This window comes from Pelodiscus sinensis, chromosome 9, assembly GCF_052426305.1.
Source record: "Pelodiscus sinensis isolate ZL-2025 chromosome 9, ASM5242630v1, whole genome shotgun sequence".
NCBI classification, from domain to species: Eukaryota; Metazoa; Chordata; order Testudines; family Trionychidae; genus Pelodiscus; species Pelodiscus sinensis.
In genome coordinates this window covers 67,834,358-67,855,425 of record NC_143060.1, presented here as the reverse complement: position 1 = coordinate 67,855,425, position 21,068 = coordinate 67,834,358, and the positions used below count along the sequence as shown (strand labels likewise).

The 21,068-nt window shown below is 64.4% G+C and overlaps 1 protein-coding gene across 2 annotated transcripts; it reads right to left on the bottom strand.

Annotated features, from left to right (window-relative positions):
* Positions 1-1,400: 1,400 nt before the first annotated feature.
* Positions 1,401-19,914, bottom strand: UHMK1 (U2AF homology motif kinase 1). 2 transcript variants are annotated; one of them, XM_089780660.1, is made up of 8 exons: positions 19,625-19,914; positions 18,074-18,366; positions 11,884-12,075; positions 11,223-11,317; positions 10,141-10,217; positions 7,006-7,107; positions 2,699-2,787; positions 1,401-2,375 (listed from the first exon to the last, which is right to left on the bottom strand). In XM_089780660.1, exons 1-8 carry the CDS (start codon positions 19,866-19,868, stop codon positions 2,229-2,231), a joined length of 1,239 nt encoding a protein of 412 aa, XP_089636786.1. In that variant the 5' UTR covers positions 19,869-19,914; the 3' UTR covers positions 1,401-2,228. The 2 variants fall into 2 exon arrangements, with proteins under 2 accessions (XP_089636786.1, XP_075793205.1); XM_075937090.2 differs by having other exon boundaries at positions 1,402-2,375; positions 7,006-7,104; positions 19,625-19,913.
* Positions 19,915-21,068: the final 1,154 nt, after the last annotated feature.

The following is a 21,068-nucleotide window of genomic DNA, read 5'->3' as shown; positions in this document are numbered from 1 at the left end:
CAGAACGGGGACTGGCAAACCAGGAACACTGAGCCACGGTGGGGGCGGCCGCCTCCCCAGCAAGGGTGAGAGGCAAGAGGAAGAAGGCCTGGGTGGGCCTTTGTGAGAGCTGGAGCACTTGTCTACATGGGGTACACAAGTGGGCTGGCCTGGGGCAGCCAAAGGCTCAGCCCTTGGGGAGCCGCCTGGGGCCTCCCTGACCAGGCCCCTGGCTGGAGGAGCCCCCAGCGTCAGGCAGGCTGGGAGATGCTGGTGGCCTGCTGCCCAAGGGAAGCGCTGCGACTCAGGGACGCCGGGGCTGCCCTACGGCTGCAGCACGCCTGCCACGGGCTCTGCCCAGCTCCCCTCGCAGGAAGGGGTCGAGCTCCCACTGGGCTGCAGGCCGGCATCACGGGAGGGGAGGGTTCAGCACGTGCCCCCCGCAATGTCTGTATCCAGAAAGCTGCCATGGACCAAACTGCACCACACTGGGCCTCGCGGCTCCATAGGCCCTTCCCACTGCGCGGGACCCCCATCCCGGGTCCCTGCCACCCCCGCCCTCCCCCCTCAGTGCATCCCCCATCTCCTGTCTCGGGACAGGGCTACTCAGCCTCAGTGAGGGTCACATTTAAAGGGGTCCAGCGATAGGGACCTGAACGGGGCCACCCTCACGTACAGAGCGTCTGACTGCCAGGCTCTCGCACGACGGCGTCTCCAGCGTGGACACGTCCTGGGTGCCTCCCCGCGGCTCAGCCTGGTCAGTCGCAGGACAGGGTAAGCCACCGGAGCCTAACCGTCCATGGAGCCAAGCCCAGGTCTCCACACGCGGCCACCCCAGCTGCTGCACACTCAGCGGTGCGGCTCAGCACGGCCGCTCCCTGGTGCAGCCCTGCCGGGCACTCAGCCAGTCCCTGCAACAGCCTGCTGGATTCAAACCATGCACATTCCTCCGGGGCCTCTTACCCGCTCCCCAGGGGACAGGCTCCTTGTGCTGGAGCCTGCGTGGCCCAGCCACACCCCAGCACAGAGAAAAGAGCCAGCCAGTGGTGCAGACGGAGTCTGGTGAGCTTGCCGGCACCAGGGGCCAGGTGCAGGCGGGGGACGGCAAGGAGCTAGCAGCTCAGCGCAGAGCGTGCAGGGACAGCTCTCCAGCAGCTGCCCCCCAGGATTCCTCTAGGACGCTTCCCTGGGGCTGGGCTAGGGGGCTCTCCTCACCCCCAACGGGTGGCCCCCCCACCGGGCACTCCAGCCCACCTGACCTCCCCCTGCCATGCGCTCCAGCCCGCCTTGCGCCCCCCTGCCATGTGCTCCAGCCCTCCTCAAACCCCCGCCTCACGCCCCCCCGCCGTGCACTCCAGCCCGCCCCATGCCCCCCACCACACCCCCCCCCCATGCTGCCATGCGCTCCAGCCCGCCCCGCCGCCTCACCCCCCCGCCATGCACTCCAGCCTGCCTCACGCCCCCCCGCCGTGCGCTCCAGCCCGCCCCGCCGCCTCACCCCCCCGCCATGCACTCCAGCCTGCCTCACGCCCCCCCGCCGTGCGCTCCAGCCCGCCCCGCCGCCTCACCCCCCCGCCATGCACTCCAGCCTGCCTCACGCCCCCCCGCCGTGCGCTCCAGCCCTCCTCAGACCCCCCGCTTGGCATCCTGCTGCACTCTGCCCTTTGGCACTGGAACAAAGCACAAGGGATGCCAGCTGCAACAGCTCCGCCGCACGCTGCAGGGGCCAGGGCTAATACTGCTCAGTGGGCTCCAGTCCCCCGGCCTGGCGTTGCTGCAGGGGCCCTGCTCTCAGAAGCCAGCGCTCAGGTGGCCAGCACGACACCAGCAGACGTTAGAGCGGAGACTTCACAGGCCTCCCTGGGCCAGGTGGCAGCGACTGGGGAACCTGCCGTGTCCCGCGCCCACCTCGACACAGGGGCTTCTGCTTGCCTTGTCCCGTCGAGGCCAGGGAGACCCAGGGCAGTCCTGCCTGCTTTGCCAGGGGCCTCAGAGCACGTGCGGGGGGTCCTTTCCCATCAAGACAACGCTTGGGCACCGAGTCTCCACTCCGGCCCGGCGCCGAGAGCCTTCCTGGCAGGCAGAGGGGCCCGGCCCGCGAGCGAACAGCAGCGCAGAGCGTGGGGAGCGCCGAGGGCGCACAAGGCTGGTCCTGGGCAGGTTCCTTCGCAAGCGACTCCGAAGCAGGCGAGGAAGCGCTGTGCACACTCAGCTGCGGAGCACACGGAAGCAAGGCGCGGCCGCGGCTGCTAGAGCAAGGTTTGGTAGAGATAGCCTCTCTTGTAGGCACTCAGCGGGTAAAACGTGGCCACCACAAACTTGCCATCGAACACCCTTCCAGTCAGCAACTTCTGGGCGGCTTTGGCATCCCCAGCACTCGTGTATTCAACGAAGACCTGGACAGAGACAAGGAGGTTGCTGACCCCGGGGACGCCCCCAGCACCCGCCGGCGGGATTTTCCCCCTCCCTCGCCGACAGGCGGCACGCCCGGGGCAGCAGGGCAGGGCACACCCAGCGCAAGCCTGGAGGGGATTCTACTGACCAATGGGCTGGACATGCAGCGAATTGGGGAGTTACCTGGCCCTGAACATCTCCACACACCCCTTCCTCCAGCTGGGAGTCACCTGGGCCGGGGATCGCCGAGCCACGCGCTGCCCGCAGGACTGGGGCTAGGCAGCAAGGAGGGCCGCAGGGCAACCCGCCCCTCCCGCACACTTACTTGGCCTTTGCCAGGATTCTCCTTTGGAACAAGCATGGACACCACCGGGCCGTACTTCTGACACTCCTCCCGGATGTCCTGCAGCACATCTGAGGGCAGAGGAAGCCACGTGGCCCACGCTCAGCAAACGACACCAGGGCGAGCCGCTGAGGGGATGCGGGCAGCCCGGCCGAGTGAGGCTCGGGCACTGGAGGCTGGGGAGGGAGCAGCGCTGCCTGGTCCCACACCCAGCATGGGGGCATCTGGCCCTGGAGTACTGCCAGAAGCGCGTGGGCCGCCCGCCGAGCCTGCCTGGTCCCAGAAGCATCAGCAGAAAACTGATCACTGGATGGGGTCTGCAGACAGAGGCCCTGCCCCCCTCAGTCACCATGCCTGGTGCAGCAGCGTGGGAACAAGCCTTGCCGAGGACGGGCAGAGCCGGGGCCCCGCGGGGGAACGGGCTAGACCAGGCCCATCAAACTGGGTTTGGGGGGCCCACTGTGGCCTGATTCAAATTTTTTGCAGCTCCCAGAACATTTTTATAAGAGAATGAAGTGTGGCCCGCTGGCCGCTTGGAGCACATGGCAGAGTGCAGATCACGGCCGGCCGGGCCGCTCTGCGCACGTGCTCACGGCCAGCCGGGCCGCTCTGCACCGCAGCAACCGCTCACAGCCGGCCGGGCCGCTCTGCACCGCAGCAACCGCTCACAGCCGGCTGGGCCGCTCTGCGCACGTGCTCACAGCCGGCCGGGCCGCTCTGCACCGCAGCAACCGCTCATGGCCGGCTGGGCCGCTCTGCGCACGTGCTCACAGCCGGCCGGGCCGCTCTGCACCGCAGTAACCGCTCACAGCCGGCCGGGCCGCTCTGCGCACGTGCTCACAGCCGGCCGGGCCGCTCTGCGCCGCAGCAACCGCTCATGGCCGGCTGGGCCGCTCTGCGCACGTGCTCACAGCCGGCCGGGCCGCTCTGCACCGCAGCAACCGCTCATGGCCGGCCGGGCCGCTCTGCACCGCAGCAACCGCTCACAGCCGGCCAGGCCGCTCTGCACCGCAGCAACCGCTCACAGCCGGCCAGGCCGCTCTGCACCGCAGCAACCGCTCATGGCCGGCTGGGCCGCTCTGCGCACGTGCTCACGGCCGGCCGGGCCGCTCTGCACCGCAGCAACCGCTCATGGCCGGCTGGGCCGCTCTGCGCACGTGCTCACAGCCGGCCGGGCCGCTCTGCGCCGCAGCAACCGCTCATGGCCGGCTGGGCCGCTCTGCGCACGTGCTCACAGCCGGCCGGGCCGCTCTGCACCGCAGCAACCGCTCATGGCCGGCTGGGCCGCTCTGCGCACGTGCTCACAGCCGGCCGGGCCGCTCTGCACCGCAGCAACCGCTCACAGCCGGCCGGGCCGCTCTGCACCGCAGCAACCGCTCACAGCCGGCCGGGCCGCTCTGCACCGCAGCAACCGCTCACGGCCGGCCGGGCCGCTCTGCACCGCAGCAACCGCTCACGGCCGGCCGGGCGGCTCTGCGCACGTGCTCACAGCCGGCCGGGCCGCTCTGCGCCGCAGCAACCGCTCACAGCCGGCCGGGCCGCTCTGCACCGCAGCAACCGCTCACAGCCGGCCGGGCCGCTCTGCGCACGTGCTCACAGCCGGCCGGGCCGCTCTGCGCCGCAGCAACCGCTCACGGCCGGCCGGGCCGCTCTGCGCACGTGCTCACAGCCGGCCGGGCCGCTCTGCACTGCAGCAACCGCTCACGGCCGGCCAGGCCGCTCTGCGCACGTGCTCACAGCCGGCCGGGCCGCTCTGCACTGCAGCAACCGCTCATGGCCGGCCGGGCCGCTCTGCGCACGTGCTCACAGCCGGCTGGGCCGCTCTGCACTGCAGCAACCGCTCACGGCCGGCCGGGCCGCTCTGCGCACGTGCTCACAGCCGGCTGGGCCGCTCTGCGCCGCAGCAACCGCTCACAGCCGGCTGGGCCGCTCTGCACCGCAGCAACCGCTCACAGCCGGCCGGGCCGCTCTGCGCACGTGCTCACAGCCGGCCGGGCCGCTCTGCGCACGTGCTCACAGCCGGCCGGGCCGCTCTGCACCGCAGCAACCGCTCACAGCCGGCCGGGCCGCTCTGCGCACGTGCTCACAGCCGGCCGGGCCGCTCTGCACCGCAGCAACCGCTCACAGCCGGCCGGGCCGCTCTGCGCACGTGCTCACAGCCGGCCGGGCCGCTCTGCGCCGCAGCAACCGCTCATGGCCGGCTGGGCCGCTCTGCGCACGTGCTCACAGCCGGCCGGGCCGCTCTGCACCGCAGCAACCGCTCATGGCCGGCTGGGCCGCTCTGCGCACGTGCTCACAGCCGGCCGCGCCGCTCTGCACCGCAGCAACCGCTCATGGCCGGCCGGGCCGCTCTGCACCGCAGCAACCGCTCACAGCCGGCCAGGCCGCTCTGCACCGCAGCAACCGCTCACGGCCGGCCAGGCCGCTCTGCACCGCAGCAACCGCTCATGGCCGGCTGGGCCGCTCTGCGCACGTGCTCACGGCCGGCCGGGCCGCTCTGCACCGCAGCAACCGCTCATGGCCGGCTGGGCCGCTCTGCGCACGTGCTCACAGCCGGCCGGGCCGCTCTGCGCCGCAGCAACCGCTCATGGCCGGCTGGGCCGCTCTGCGCACGTGCTCACAGCCGGCCGGGCCGCTCTGCACCGCAGCAACCGCTCATGGCCGGCTGGGCCGCTCTGCGCACGTGCTCACAGCCGGCCGGGCCGCTCTGCACCGCAGCAACCGCTCACGGCCGGCCGGGCCGCTCTGCACCGCAGCAACCGCTCACAGCCGGCCGGGCCGCTCTGCACCGCAGCAACCGCTCACAGCCGGCCGGGCCGCTCTGCACCGCAGCAACCGCTCACGGCCGGCCGGGCCGCTCTGCACCGCAGCAACCGCTCACGGCCGGCCGGGCCGCTCTGCGCACGTGCTCACAGCCGGCCGGGCCGCTCTGCGCCGCAGCAACCGCTCACAGCCGGCCGGGCCGCTCTGCACCGCAGCAACCGCTCACAGCCGGCCGGGCCGCTCTGCGCACGTGCTCACAGCCGGCCGGGCCGCTCTGCGCCGCAGCAACCGCTCACGGCCGGCCGGGCCGCTCTGCGCACGTGCTCACAGCCGGCCGGGCCGCTCTGCACTGCAGCAACCGCTCACGGCCGGCCGGGCCGCTCTGCGCACGTGCTCACAGCCGGCTGGGCCGCTCTGCACTGCAGCAACCGCTCACGGCCGGCCGGGCCGCTCTGCGCACGTGCTCACAGCCGGCTGGGCCGCTCTGCGCCGCAGCAACCGCTCACAGCCGGCTGGGCCGCTCTGCACTGGGCTCGCCAGCAGGTGCTCACAGCTGGCAATGTTGACTCTGGGACCCAGGTATTAGGTTGGGGGGGGGCCTGGGAGAGCCTGGCTCTGGGGGAGGGGAAGGGGTTAAAAAACCCACAACATTTATATTAATTTTATATCAACAAATAGGTCAATTTTTTGCAATTGCATGAATAATTATATCTTTATACAAAATCTCAAACTTACAAGGTATCTGAAATTTTCACAGAAGCCTGTTGTATTTGATTAACCGGGGCCTCTACTTGTTTTTATTTCAACAAAACAAGTTATGCATCATAGACAAAATGTAAAAGTACCTTAAATTTATATTTATATTAAAAATGATGTAATATGAGCAAACAATTGTACACATCCAATGACTGTATTATTATAAAACAATCTCTAATAATAAATAACTACGACTTTCCGACAAAGAACATTTTCTTTGGTGGCCCTAGGGTTGCCGGGTGTCCGGTTCTTCTGCCTGGGACTAAAATGCTTTTTTCCCCCTTGACAAACCATCTGGGAACCCTAGGTGGCTCTCAAAGCTGTCAGGTTTTGTTCGTGCAGCCCTCAGGGGGCTTCGAGTCGGACATGCCTGGGCCAGCCCTGGGCCCTGGGGAATGCCCTTGGTGACAGGAAGCCTTGGCTCAGAGCGCCCCTGGCTGCGACAAGGCAGTTCTGGGTGAGCAGGCTCCTCCTACCGTTCACCGCCCCGAGGAAGCTCTGCCGCTCCCCTAGGCTGCACAGAGAGGTTACGTCCCAGCCCAGCCACCGCATTTCCCAGGCCGCCTGCCGCCTGCTCTCACTCAGGGCCCGGTGCGGCTCTGCCAGGAGGCTGTGCGCCAGGCTCATTAAGGGAGGATGTTCGAGGCAGCCTCCAGCCACTCACTCCAGTCTCAGGGTCACCCAGGCTCTGCCCAGAGCACTGTCAGCGACTCCCGGCATGGCCCCCCGCCCACCTCTGCGCGCCAGCGCCAGCTGCACCAGATACCCACCGTCATACTCCTCCTCGCTCTGCAGGCAGGCTTCACTCAAGACATTCAGCAGCCGGAGCACAGGAGTCGGAAGCATCACCAGATCCTCAATGTGGGGAGCTGCTTTTCCCACCCGCGGTGCCGGGGCAGGGGGGAGGGGAGAAAGCCTGTCAGTATCGGCCCCACAAAGGGGGATCAGAGCCTGTGCCCACCTAAGCCCTGCTGCCGGGGGAGGGGGGAGGGGAGAAAGCCTGTCAGTATCAGCCCCACAAAGGGGGATCAGAGCCTGTGCCCACCTAAGCCCTGCTGCCGGGGGGGGGAGGGGGGGGGAGGGGAGAAAGCCTGTCAGTATCGGCCCCACAAAGGGGGATCAGAGCCTGTGCCCACCTAAGCCCTGCTGCCGGGGGAGGGGGGAGGGGAGAAAGCCTGTCAGTATCGGCCCCACAAAGGGGGATCAGAGCCTGTGCCCACCTAAGCCCTGCTGCCGGGGCAGGGGGGAGGGGAGAAAGCCTGTCAGTATCGGCCCCACAAAGGGGGATCAGAGCCTGTGCCCACCTAAGCCCTGCTGCCGGGGCAGGGGGGAGGGGAGAAAGCCTGTCAGTATCGGCCCCACAAAGGGGGATCAGAGCCTGTGCCCACCTAAGCCCTGCTGCCGGGGGAGGGGGGGGGGGAGAAAGCCTGTCAGTATCGGCCCCACAAAGGGGGATCAGAGCCTGTGCCCACCTAAGCCCTGCTGCCGGGGCAGGGGGGAGGGGAGAAAGCCTGTCAGTATCGGCCCCACAAAGGGGGATCAGAGCCTGTGCCCACCTAAGCCCTGCTGCGGGGGGGGGGGGGGGGGGGAGAAAGCCTGTCAGTATCGGCCCCACAAAGGGGGATCAGAGCCTGTGCCCACCTAAGCCCTGCTGCCGGGGGGGGGGCGGGGAGAAAGCCTGTCAGTATCGGCCCCACAAAGGGGGATCAGAGCCTGTGCCCACCTAAGCCCTGCTGCTGGGGGGAGGGGGGAGGGGAGAAAGCCTGTCAGTATCGGCCCCACAAAGGGGGATCAGAGCCTGTGCCCACCTAAGCCCTGCTGCCGGGGGAGGGGGGAGGGGAGAAAGCCTGTCAGTATCGGCCCCACAGAGGGGGATCAGAGCCTGTGCCCACCTAAGCCCTGCTGCCGGGGGGGGGGGGGGGGGAGGGGAGAAAGCCTGTCAGTATCGGCCCCACAAAGGGGGATCAGAGCCTGTGCCCACCTAAGCCCTGCTGCTGGGGGAGGGGGGAGGGGAGAAAGCCTGTCAGTATCGGCCCCACAGAGGGGGATCAGAGCCTGTGCCCACCTAAGCCCTGCTGCCGGGGGGGGGGGGGGGGAGGGGAGAAAGCCTGTCAGTATCGGCCCCACAAAGGGGGATCAGAGCCTGTGCCCACCTAAGCCCTGCTGCCGGGGAGGGGGAGGGGAGAAAGCCTGTCAGTATCGGCCCCACAGAGGGGGATCAGAGCCTGTGCCCACCTAAGCCCTGCTGCCGGGGGGGGGGGGGGAGAAAGCCTGTCAGTATCGGCCCCACAAAGGGGGATCAGAGCCTGTGCCCACCTAAGCCCTGCTGCCGGGGGGGGGGGGGGGGGGGGGAGAAAGCCTGTCAGTATCGGCCCCACAAAGGGGGATCAGAGCCTGTGCCCACCTAAGCCCTGCTGCCGGGGGGGGGGGGAGAAAGCCTGTCAGTATCGGCCCCACAAAGGGGGATCAGAGCCTGTGCCCACCTAAGCCCTGCTGCCGGGGGGGGGGGGGGAGAAAGCCTGTCAGTATCGGCCCCACAAAGGGGGATCAGAGCCTGTGCCCACCTAAGCCCTGCTGCCGGGGGGGGGGGGGGGGGAGGGGAGAAAGCCTGTCAGTATCGGCCCCACAGAGGGGGATCAGAGCCTGTGCCCACCTAAGCCCTGCTGCCGGGGGGGGGGGGGGGGGGGAGAAAGCCTGTCAGTATCGGCCCCACAAAGGGGGATCAGAGCCTGTGCCCACCTAAGCCCTGCTGCCGGGGGGGGGGGGGGGAGAAAGCCTGTCAGTATCGGCCCCACAAAGGGGGATCAGAGCCTGTGCCCACCTAAGCCCTGCTGCCGGGGGGGGGGGGGGGGGGGGAAGAGCCACTTTGGGTGGCAGCTCCCAAGGGCTTCAGCCCCAGGCCTGTAAGCTGAGCCCTCCCCACACACTCGGTGCCAGCTGCAGCCCCCAGCACATTAGACAGGGACCCTCCACACACATCTCAGAGCTGCTGGTGTAAGTGCAGCAGAGTCAGAGAGACACATCTGACTGCCCGCCCTGGGAGAGGGGGGCCCCTGCTCCGTGCTCCCCTGCCCGCCCCGGGAGAGGGGGCCCCTGCTCCGTGCTCCCCTGCCCGCCCCGGGAGAGGGGGGCCCCTGTTCCGTGCTCCCCTGCCCGCCCCGGGAGAGGGGGGCCCCTGCTCCGTGCTCCCCTGCCCGCCCTGGGAGAGGGGGGCCCTGCTCCGTGCTCCCCTGCCCGCCCTGGGAGAGGGGGGCCCCTGCTCCGTGCTCCCCTGCCCGCCCTGGGAGAGGGGGGCCCCTGCTCCCCTGCCCGCCCTGGGAGAGGGGGGCCCCTGCCCGCCCTGGGAGAGGGGGGCCCCTGCTCCGTGCTCCCCTGCCCGCCCTGGGAGAGGGGGGCCCCTGCTCCGTGCTCCCCTGCCCGCCCTGGGAGAGGGGCGCCCCTGCTCCGTGCTCCCCTGCCCGCCCTGGGAGGGGGGGGCCCCTGCTCCGTGCTCCCCTGCCCGCCCTGGGAGAGGGGGGCCCCTGCTCCGTGCTCCCCTGCCCGCCCTGGGAGAGGGGGGCCCCTGCTCCGTGCTCCCCTGCCCGCCCTGGGAGAGGGGGGCCCCTGCTCCCCTGCCCGCCCTGGGAGAGGGGGGCCCCTGCTCCCCTGCCCGCCCTGGGAGAGGGGCGCCCCTGCTCCGTGCTCCCCTGCCCGCCCTGGGAGAGGGGTGCCCCTGCTCTCCTGCCCGCCCTGGGAGAGGGGCGCCCCTGCTCTGTGCTCTCCAGTGAGGGCGAAGCAGGGGCAAAGCCTGTGGCAGCTGCAGGCTTCCCTCAGGCACAAGCGACCAGCCCAGGGAGACATGAGGACAGCCTGAGGGGCAACAGGGCTCCGTTGCTGCGGGCGAGGCGGGCAGATGCCCAGCTTACCGAAGGGGATGCTGAAGAAGGGGCTGCCCAGGGCCTTTGCAGCGCTGGCTCTCTGCCCGGGGTCGCCGTGAAGCATGCTGGAAGAGAGGCAGCGTTACGGCTCAGCTCCCAGCGCCGAGATCAGCACTTCCAACGAGGCTGGAGCCTGACTCGAGGCCCACGGCACTCACAGGGACTGCCGACCCACGGCGCTCACAGGGACTGCCGACCCACGGCGCTCACAGGGACTGCCGACCCACGGCGCTCACAGGGACTGCCGACCCACGGCGCTCACAGGGACTGCCGACCCACGGCGCTCACAGGGACTGCCGACCCACGGCGCACGCGACTCTGGCGCAAAACGCACCTGCTGGGGCTCCGCACAAGAGCGTTCAGTAGTAACCGGTCCCACCAACACGGAGTCTGGAAGGGACAGATCCCAGCACAGGCCACAGCTAGGAGTGGCTCCATTTCTACCACCTGCCAGGAGCTGCAGGCGCGGCACCGGGGGTGCTCAAGCGTCTACACCCCACAGCGAGGTGGCCCATCTCTGGCAAGCCTCCGTACAGGCCCGCTCATGAGACGCCAGGCAACCTTGAGCCTTCTGGGAAAAGCTGTGGCCACAGGGGCTCCACCACTGGCTGCTCAGGGACAAATGTCTATGGCCTCTCCCAGCCTCCATGGGAGCTGTGACCAGCTGCTGCTCAGAGCCCCCTCCCCCCACTAGCAGCAGACTGGAGTGCCTCTGGAGCCAGGAGCAGGCAAGACTCTAAGCCACAGCAGCGCTGGAGCCCTCTCCTCTCCGAACTCAGGAGCATCTGCAGCTCTAGCTTCCTATTTGGGCCAGGCCGTACCCGGGGAAGGCATTTCTCCCTACGGATTCCATCCGCAGAGGTGCTGGCAAAGCCTCGTTCCGTCGAGCTCTGCCTCCGAGTTCCCACCGACGCCCCCCACGCCGTGCAGCCCCGCTCGCACTGGAGTCAGGCCCAGCCACAGGGCAGTTCTGGGAGAGGAGGCAGCTTCGGCAAGGACTGCAGGACTGCCTGCATCCGAAGGCAAGGCCAAGCCTGCTCGGATCAGCACGTTCGCTATTTGCAATATACCTCTTGATAAGGTCTCTGAGGTGATAGGCTGGGATGGCTGAATTTACCGCACCGTCACTGGCAAAAATGTGATCAATGATAGCAGAACTGTTTGCCTGGAAAGCAAAAGCAGCCGGTTAGCAAGGAAATGAAGCCCGGGGTGAACAGTCACCACATGCTGAGCACGCGGGGGAGAGGAGTCTGATCTCCCCAGGCCCTGGGCAGCGGAGGGTGAACCATTCACTCCTCGCTGGAACGGGGCAGGAGCAGAGCGGTCATCGCAGGCATTGTGGGATACTGGGGGAGGCCAGGTCTGGAGGCAGTGCCTACAGCGACGCTCTGCCGCAGAAAGCTCCTCTGGCTCTCCTCACAGATGGTTTGGCTTTGTTGCTGAAACTGAGGGGGCGTTGTAGCGTGCCTCTCTGCAGCTCCGCCACCAAACTCTGCAGCGTAGCCAAGGCCCTGGGTTCCACCGAGTCCCGGAGCCTTAGCTTTTCGCCCATCCTGCAGGGACGGTGCCATTCGAATGCTCCAGAACAGCAGCTCCTCAGAGGACTGCATGCGGCTCGAGGGGGTGATTTCAATGCATTTTCGGGGCACTAGGAGCAGGACAAAACAAGGCAAGCTCCTCCAGCAGGACCAATGACCTGCACTTGGGGCCCACCGAGCAGGGGTTCCTCACCTTCCATTCCTGAGACTGGACCGTATGTTTCAGTTTCATTCCTGAGAACATTTCCAGTAGAACGATGCCTAGACTCCACAGATCGACAGCCGAGGTGCATTCCGTTTCGCTCGGGAGCCCTGCCTGAGCCAGGCTGTTCTGCAGCTCTGCCTCCGGAGCCCGATACCCGTCGGTCTGAATGTATTTCACATCCTAGGGGAGCACGGAGATTCAGCCACTTTTCCAACCTTCCGACTCCCCGCCCCCCTTTACACCAGCTTCCAGAGTCCTTTCCCGATAGGCAGCTTAAGGGAAACATGGGAGCTGTTCAACAGCCAGCCAAGCTAGAGAGCTCAGGCAGTTTGAGTAGCCTACCTGTCACAGGGATGTACGCGAGTACTCGAGTTGACTACTCGACTACTCGCTTCCCTCCCTTTGCTGCAGGGGGAAGGAGAAGGAGCCAGCACTGGGGGGGAGCAGAATTAAAAGTGGTGTCTCTGCAGTCCCACCTGCCCACCCCCTGCTGCTGCCTCCATCAGAGGCAACAAGGGGAAAGGCAGAGGTTAGGGGAGGCTTCTCCAGCAGCATCCCCTGTTCATGGACAGCCCCAGGCACCGCAAATAGGGGCTGCTGCCAGAGCAGCCTCTGTTCATGGCAGCCGGGGCTGGCTGTGGACAGGGGCTGCTGGACCTGGTGCGAATTGGGACCGAGCAAACCGAGCTCAGCCCCAGCTCGCACCGGTGCGGGACCGCTGCAGCTCTGCATTTGAAGAGTAGTAAGAGCCACATTTAAAATGCAGAGCTGCAGTGGCCCTGGCTCGTGCCAGTCTGGGACCTAGCCCTGCTGCGGCTCTGCAGTTTAAATGTGGTAGGAGCTGGCTGCCTGTGCTCCTACCACATTTAAACCTGCAGAGCCGCAGCAGGGTAGCTCCTGGACTGTGGTGAGCCAGGAGAGAGCTGGGAGTCGATACAAATTGTATCCACTACACCATTAGTCAATTACCTGCCTCTGAACATCCTTACCCACCGGTTTGGCGTCAATTATTTGTACTAGAGAGAGAAGTACAAGACAGAGCAGCAAACTCAATGCAAGCAGTGACCCCCTGGCTCTCATCTGAGCAGGGAGAGTTCTAGATGCTTCTGAGTAAGGTCAAGTCCCCTAACGCTCCTCCGGGAACTACTCTAGAAGGACAGACAGGACATCTCTGGGGCCTAGCTCCCGATCAGCTTCGATCACAGAGCAGAAGATGGACAGTGACTTCTGTTCAAAGCTTTCTAATATTAGACCAATCTGCAATATGCAGGCTGGGAACGCAGAGACACGGTCCCTACAGCTCTCCTCTCTGCAGCCAGAGCAAGCCGCAGCAATTCATTCCGGTTCAGCATCCACAGCTCTGCTTTTGCTACTAAAGAAAAAGTCAAATGCTGGTAGGCCGCCTGTCTCACGGGAACAGAGGAAATACGCTGCACAGTCCGGCTGCTCAGGAGCATGGATTTAGAGTCAAGCCAGGGCATTACAGCAGAGAAGAAGAGTTTGAAAGTAAATTCTCCAGGCAAAGTGTGGAGCCAAGCAGCCTTGCCTGGAAGAGAATTCATTTCAGTTCCACTACCTGACTGTACGTCTCACACAGATTTGGTCTCAAAGTGCCCTGCCAGCGTCCAACCGATACAGGAGCTTTTCAAAGTCTGCTTCCCCCACCACAGAGCGCAGACCCCTCTGGAGAGCTCACCCAGGTCTCAGAACCCAACTGAGCAGCAGCACAGGGCAGAAAGATGACACTGGGAAGCTGAAACTCCGCAAGTAGACCAAATGGAATTCCCAGGCTGGAATTTAGCCAGCTCTACCACTGGCAAGAGCCAAGACTGCTGCTCATCACAAGTGATCAAGCCCTCATTTTGCCAGAGAACCTCTCCAAAAGTCGAGCATCCCCAACACCATTAAATCATCTTCCTCCTCTTTTTTCCCCACAGCTGCTGTCGAGCAGCAACTGCAGTGTCACCTGGGATGGATGCAGCCAAACGGCTCCCTCGGGAGCAGCAGGATGTGCTGCAGAGCCGCCCCCTTCGTATTTATAAATCGGGCAGCGATTGTTCAGTGGGCTGTCGTGGGGAGCCGCACTCGCATGCCGGGGAGTCCTTGGTTCTCTGTTTGAGCCCCGGAGCCCCACCTCTACTGTGGTTGGGTCAAATTCAGCTCAGAACAAGCAAACAGAGGCCCAAAGGCAAGTTGTGAATAAGGAAGGTTAAGAGGGACTTACAGGAGCAAACAGTCCAGGACAGAAAAACTTGAACACATTCTGCTAGGCAGAGTGACAAGTCCCTAGCACAGCATGGCACACAGCCAAGGGCCCTGAAAGACTCCAGGACAGACTGTTAACTAAAGCACACTCATTACAATCAGTACTGTACTGTACAAGCAGCACATCAATGAATGACCTTGGGAGTCACAGACCAGGCCCAGTGCTGAAATAACAATCATAGAAGAGCTAGATGAACGGGTACCAGAAACTGCATCATCTGCTCAGGACACTCCCCACACAAGCACAGGAACAAATCAACATACCCTTGGAGCCCTGACTGGGGTTATACTACCTACTACCCAAGATCCACAAACCTGGAAATCCTGGACGCCCCATCATCTCGGGCATTGGCACTCTCACTGCAGGACTGTCTGGATATGTGGACTCTCCACTCAGACCTACGCCACCAGCACTCCCAGCTATCTCCGTGACACCACTGATTTCCTCAGAAAACTACAATGCATTGGTGATCTGCCAGAAAACACCATCCTAGCCACCATGGGTGTAGAGGCTCTTTACACCAACATCCCACACAGATGAAATACAAGCTGTCAGGAACAGTATCCCTGATGCCACAGCACAACTGGTGGCTGAGCACGGTGACTTTATCCTCACACACAACTATTTCAGATTTGGTGACAATATATACCTCCAGACCAGTGGCACCGCTATGGGCATGCGCATGGCCCCACAATATGCCAATATTTGTATGGCTGACCTGGAACAATGCTTCCTCAGCTCTCGTCTATTCACGCCCCTTCTCTCTCTACGCTACACTGATGACATCTTCATCATCTGGACCCATGGGAAGGAAACTCTGGAAGAATTCTACCACAATTTCAACAGCTTCCACCCCACCCTCAACCTCAGCCTGGACCAGTCTACATGGGAGGTCCACTTCCTGGACACCACGGTACAAGTGATGGTCACAAACACCACTCTATACCGAAAACCTACCGACCGCTATGCCTACCTTCATGCCTCCAGCTTCCATCCCAGACACACCACACGATCCATTGTCTACAGCCAAGCACTGAGGTACAACCGCATTTGCTCCAACCCCTCAGAGACCAACACCTACAAGACCTACAGAATGCTTGTTGAAAACTACAATACCCACAAGAGGAAGTAAGGAAACAGATCAACAGAGCCAGACGTGTACCCAGAAGCCTCCTGCTGCAGGACGAGCCCAAAAAAGAAACCAAGAGAACACCACTGGCCATCACCTACAGTCCTCAGCTAAAACCTCTCCCACGCATCATCAGTGATCTACAACCCATCCTAGACAACGGTCCCTCACTTTCACAGGCCTTGGGAGGCAGGCCAGTCCTCGCCCACAGACAACCCGCCAACGTGAAGCAAATTCTCACCAGCAACTCTACATCGCACCACAGTTTCTCTAACTCAAAAACCAATCCCTGCAACAAACCTCGGTGCCAACTCTGCCCACATATCTACACCAGCGACACCATCACAGGACCTAACCAGATCAGCCACACCATCACTGGCTCATTCACCTGCACATCTACCAATGTAATATACGCCATCATGAGCCAGCAATGCCCCTCGGCCATGTACATTGGCCAAACCGGACAGTCCCTACGCAAAAGAATAACTGGACACATCAGATATCAGGAATGGCAATATACAAAAACCTGTAGGAGAACACTTCAATCTCCCTGGACACAATAGCAGATTTAAAGGTAGCCATCCTGCAGAAAAAAAAGACTTCAGGACCTGACTAAGTTTGCAGATGATACCAAACTGGGTGGGGTTGCAACTTCTTTGGAGGATAGGGACATAATTCAAAATGACCTTAGCAAGTTAGAGAAATGGTCAGAGGTAAACAGGATGAGGTTTAATAAGGAGAAATGCAGAGTGCTCCACTTAGGAAGGAACAATCAGTTCCATACATACAAGATGGGAAGCGACTGTCTAGGAAGGAGCATGGCGGAAAGGGATCTAGGGGTCATAGTGGACCACAAGTTGAATATGAGTCAACAGTGTGATGCTGTTGCAAAAAAAGCAAATATGATTCTAGGTTGTATCAACAGGTGTGTTGTAAGCAAAACTCGTGAAGTCATTCTGCCGCTCTATTCTGCACTAGTTAGGCCTCAGCTGGAGTACTGTGTCCAGTTCTGGGCGCCACATTTCAAGAAAGATGTGGAGAAATTGGAAAGGGTACAGAGAAGAGCGACAAGAATGATTAAAGGTTTAGAGAACATGACCTATGAAGCCAGGCTTCATGAACTGGGCTTGTTTAGTTTGGAAAAAAGAAGATTAAGGGGGGACATGATAGCGGTTTTCAAATATCTAAAAGGGTGTCACAAGGAGGAAGGCGAAAATTTGTTCCTCTTGGTTTCTGAGGACAGGACAAGGAGTAATGGGCTTAAAGTGCAGCAGGGGAGGTTTAGATTGGACATTAGGAAAAAATTCCTAACTGTCAGGGTGGTCAAATATTGGAATAAATTGCCAAGGGAGGTGGTGGAATCTCCCTCTCTGGAGATATTTAAGAACAGGTTAGATAGACATCTGTCAGGGATGGTGTAGACGGAGCTTGGTCCTGCCTTGAGGGCGGGGGGCTGGACTCGATGACCTCTCGAGGTCCCTTCCAGTCCTATTATTCTATGATTCTATGATTCTATGACTTCAGAGAGAAACTGCTGAGCTGCAGTTCATCTGCAAATTTGACACCATCAGCTCAGGATTAAACAAAGACTGTGAGGCTACATCTACACTGGCCCCTTTTCCGAAAGGGGCATGCTAATTTTACAGGTCATAATAGGGAAATCCGCGGGGGATTTAAATATCCCCCGCGGCATTTAAATACAAATGTCCGCCGCTTTTTTCCGGCTTTTAGAAAAGCCAGAAAAGAGCGTCTACACTGGCCCCGATCCTCCTGAAAAAAGCCCTTTTCCGGAGGATCTCTTATTCCTACTTCAAAGCCACTCTGGTAGATCCCTCCTAGCAAGCGAGCAAGGAAATGAAGGGACTCTGGGTGTGGGGTAAATCAGTGTCGTGTGTTCACAGCGAGGGGTCCTATGGCTCCTCAGGAGCACTGGGGCTGGTTAGCACAGGAGTGACCCAGAAAAGGGGCTGCCCAGAAGGATGGCGAGGTTTAGAAGACAACACGGTTTACACTGTCTGAGACAAGGACAGGCTGAAGTTCCAGAGAGGGGCCTAACCGAGCTGGATGAATGGAGGCTGCCTAGCAACAGAGGCAAGTCAGTGGTGATAACGTGAGGTAGTGCACAGTGGGGCCTGTCCACACACCGGGGGAAGGGGAGGAGGGGGCGTCGAGTCACAGGGCAAAGGAACTGGGGCTCAGTGACAGGCTGATCAATGGGAACGATAGGAGAACTGAATAGCACCATCCTACCTTGGATGGGACAGGCAGGAAAAGTGATGAAAAGATGGGTGAAAAGCGAGCGCCAGTGAGATCCCCACAGGCATGGGGCAATGGTGGCATACAGCATCAGGAATGCGAGAGGGGACCCTGTGGCATGTGTGCCCATTTACGCTCTTGCACAATACAAGAGCAAGGGACCGTCTGTGGAATTGAAAGGCACCACATTTAGAAAGGGCAAGTAAGCCCCGAGGAAGACACAGCCACTAAGATGTCGGTAGGAATCCAGAGATGGATTAGACATTTACACAGATAATGGGAGCATCTGCATCCTGTTTGAGGAGATGCAAACTCCCATCCAGGGCACTTCCTAGCTGCACTTCCCTCTGGGCCTGCAATCCCCACATTCCTACCCAGCTGGACCACTGGCTGGATAGTGACTCCTGGAAACTGGCAACTGAAGAGTCACCAGCCCCTCACTGCTCCCAGCCAAGCAAATCCAGGTGGCTGCTGAGAGCACAGTGACACACAACAGACTTGAGGGCTCCTACAAGCAGCGTCCAAACCTGATTCCCCTCTTTGAAGCTGAGCCCAAAGTCAATGAGTTTAAAGCACTCCTCCTCCGCGCTCCACAGGATGTTGCGTGGCTTGAGGTCTGCATGCACATAGCCTTTGTGGTGCAGGAAAGACAGGGCCTCGAGCGCATCGCGGGCACAGTGCTGGATCATCCACATGGAGCAGCCCTGCTGGCTGGAGTAGAACAGTAGCTCGGACACACTGACGTCCAGCAGCTCCAGCAGGAGGCAGCGAGACGGGCCGTTGGCCGCGAAGGGGTTGGTGAACACGCCGTACAGCGTCACTGCAAACAGACAAGGGCAAAGCGACCCGGGTTAACACCCTGCCTGTCCCTCAGAGAGGCTGAACGCAGAGCCCGGGTGTCAGCGTGCACCCCCGGAAGTTCCCAACACACCCAGAGTGGTGCTGTCCGTGACAGGGCTCCCAGCAGCTGTCTGATGGATAAGGCCCTGGACTGTGGCCTCGTGCTCGGCTTGGCTGGTCGCTTAGTCTAGGGCAGCTGTTCTTACACGGGGGGCTGGGACCCATCGGGGGTCCCGAGGTTACTAGGGAAGTCACGCGCTGCCAGCCTCCACCCAAACGTGTGAGAAGCACTGCTCTAGCCAGAGTCTCGGGCCCCCGTCTGTAGAAAAGGGCCAATCCTGCATCTCTCCCCCAATCCCCACTGAACCCTGGCTGGGAAAGGCCTCTCGTGAGGTGTCTGCGTGGGACTTCGGCCTCTAGGAGCTGCAGCGAGCGTGAGACTCACTGACAGACAAGTCCAAACGCAGCTGGAGCAGGCTAGCTGGCGGGGAGTCTGCAAGCTGGCGACGCAGCAGACCGGGGGCACGGTGTCTAGTGGTCCCAGCCGGGGGAGAGGAATAGCCAGGACACAAGGGGCTGGGGGCCCAGCCTGTCCAAGGAGGAGAGGAGCGGGTGGCAGCACAGCATGGCCAGGAGAGAAGGAATCCAAGCAGCAGGGGAACACGCCAAGGCAGGGAAGGAGGGAGGGGGCTGAAGCAGACCCCCAGGCAGACATAGTCCAGCACCGCCCCTAGCTACGGCATCCCCCCTCCCCTGCTTGGACTGCCCATGTGTAAAGGCTGCAGGTGCTGCTGGGGTGAGGGGTGACTGCATGGGGGGCCTCTTCCGCGCGCTGCCCCGCCGACCCCGCCACTCCCACCCGGGCTAGATGTGCAGGAGGCAGAGCTGGGCTCAGGGCCCAGCCTCCTTCGCTCCACTCGCAAGGCCCGGCCCCTCCATGCCCCACCGGATCTGAACCCCCGGCCTGGGGGGGGGCACGGGGGAGCGGTCATGCAGCCTGGGCTACCGCCCGGACAAGGGGGGCAGCCTGATGGCGGGGCGGGGCCCGATGCGGGCCGGAGGGGAGGGGCGGGGCCCGGTGCCGGCCGGAGGGGAGGGGCGGGGCCCGGTGCCGGCCGGAGGGGAGGGGGCGGGGCGGGGCCCGGTGCCGGCCGGAGGGGAGGGGGCGGGGCCCGGTGCGGGCCGCAGGGGGAGGGGCGGGGCCCGATGCCGGCCGCAGGGGAGGGGCGGGGCGGTACCGATGTTGCGGTGGCCCCGCAGCTGCTCCAGCGCGGCGCGCTCCTTGCCGAAGCCGTACTCGGGGGCGCTGCGGGCGGCGGGCCCGGGCCGCGCGGGGGGCACGAACTCCTTGACGGCGCCGGGCGGGGCGCGCGGGTCCCCGCAGCAGCGCACGCGGAACACGGAGGCGGAGGCGCCGCTGCCCAGCTGGGCCTGCACCTGCCACAGGCGGCCCAGCGCCTCCAGCAGCGGAGCCCCCGCCATCGCCTCAGCGCCGAGCCCCGCCCCCGACAGGCCCCGCCCCCATCGCCTCAGCGCCGAGCCCCGCCCCCGGCAGGCCCCGCCCCCATCGCCTCAGCGCCGAGCCCCGCCCCCGACAGGCCCCGCCCCCATCGCCTCAGCGCCGAGCCCCGCCCCCGACAGGCCCCGCCCCCCATCGCCTCAGCGCCGAGCCCCGGCCCCGCCATCGCCTCAGCGCCGAGCCCCGCCCCCGACAGGCCCCGCCCCCGCCATCGCCTCAGCGCCGAGCCCCGCCCCCGGCAGGCCCCGCCCCCGCCATCGCCTCAGCGCCGAGCCCCGCCCCCGACAGGCCCCGCCCCCGCCATCGCCTCAGCGCCGAGCCCCGCCCCCGACAGCCCCCGCCCCCCATCGCCTCAGCGCCGAGCCCCGCCCCCGACAGGCCCCGCCCCCCATCGCCTCAGCGCCGAGCCCCGGCCCCGCCATCGCCTCAGCGCCGAGCCCCGCCCCCGACAGGCCCCGCCCCCGCCATCGCCTCAGCGCCGAGCCCCGCCCCCGGCAGGCCCCGCCCCCGCCATCGCCTCAGCGCCGAGCCCCGCCCCCGACAGGCCCCGCCCCCGCCATCGCCTCAGCGCCGAGCCCCGCCCCCGACAGGCCCCGCCCCCATCGCCTCAGCGCCGAGCCCCGCCCCCGACAGGCCCCGCCCCCATCGCCTCAGCGCCGAGCCCCGCCCCCGCCATCGCCTCAGCGCCGAGCCCCGCCCCCGCCATCGCCTCAGCGCCGAGCCCCGCCCCCGACAGGCCCCGCCCCCCATCGCCTCAGCGCCGAGCCCCGCCCCCGCCATCGCCTCAGCGCCGAGCCCCGCCCCCGACAGGCCCCGCCCCCGCCTCAGCGCCGAGCCCCGCCCCCGACAGCCCCCGCCCCCCATCGCCTCAGCGCCGAGCCCCGCCCCCGACAGGCCCCGCCCCCCATCGCCTCAGCGCCGAGCCCCGGCCCCGCCATCGCCTCAGCGCCGAGCCCCGCCCCCGACAGGCCCCGCCCCCGCCATCGCCTCAGCGCCGAGCCCCGCCCCCGGCAGGCCCCGCCCCCGCCATCGCCTCAGCGCCGAGCCCCGCCCCCGACAGGCCCCGCCCCCGCCATCGCCTCAGCGCCGAGCCCCGCCCCCGACAGGCCCCGCCCCCGCCATCGCCTCAGCGCCGAGCCCCGCCCCCGGCAGGCCCCGCCCCC

What these genes read in the sequence shown, in the direction of transcription:
- UHMK1 (XM_089780660.1), bottom strand. Translation starts at nt 19,868, where the DNA reads ATGGCGGGGGCTCCGCTGCTGGAGGCGCTGGGCCGCCTGTGGCAGGTG. An exon ending in GCGGGGCCACCGCAACATCG is followed by an intron (nt 18,367 to 19,624) that starts GTACCGCCCCGC and finishes GTCTGTTTGCAG; the next exon opens with TGACGCTGTACGGCGTGTTC. An exon ending in GAGCGAGGAGGAGTATGACG is followed by an intron (nt 2,788 to 7,005) that starts GTGGGTATCTGG and finishes CTCTGCCCTCAG; the next exon opens with ATGTGCTGCAGGACATCCGG.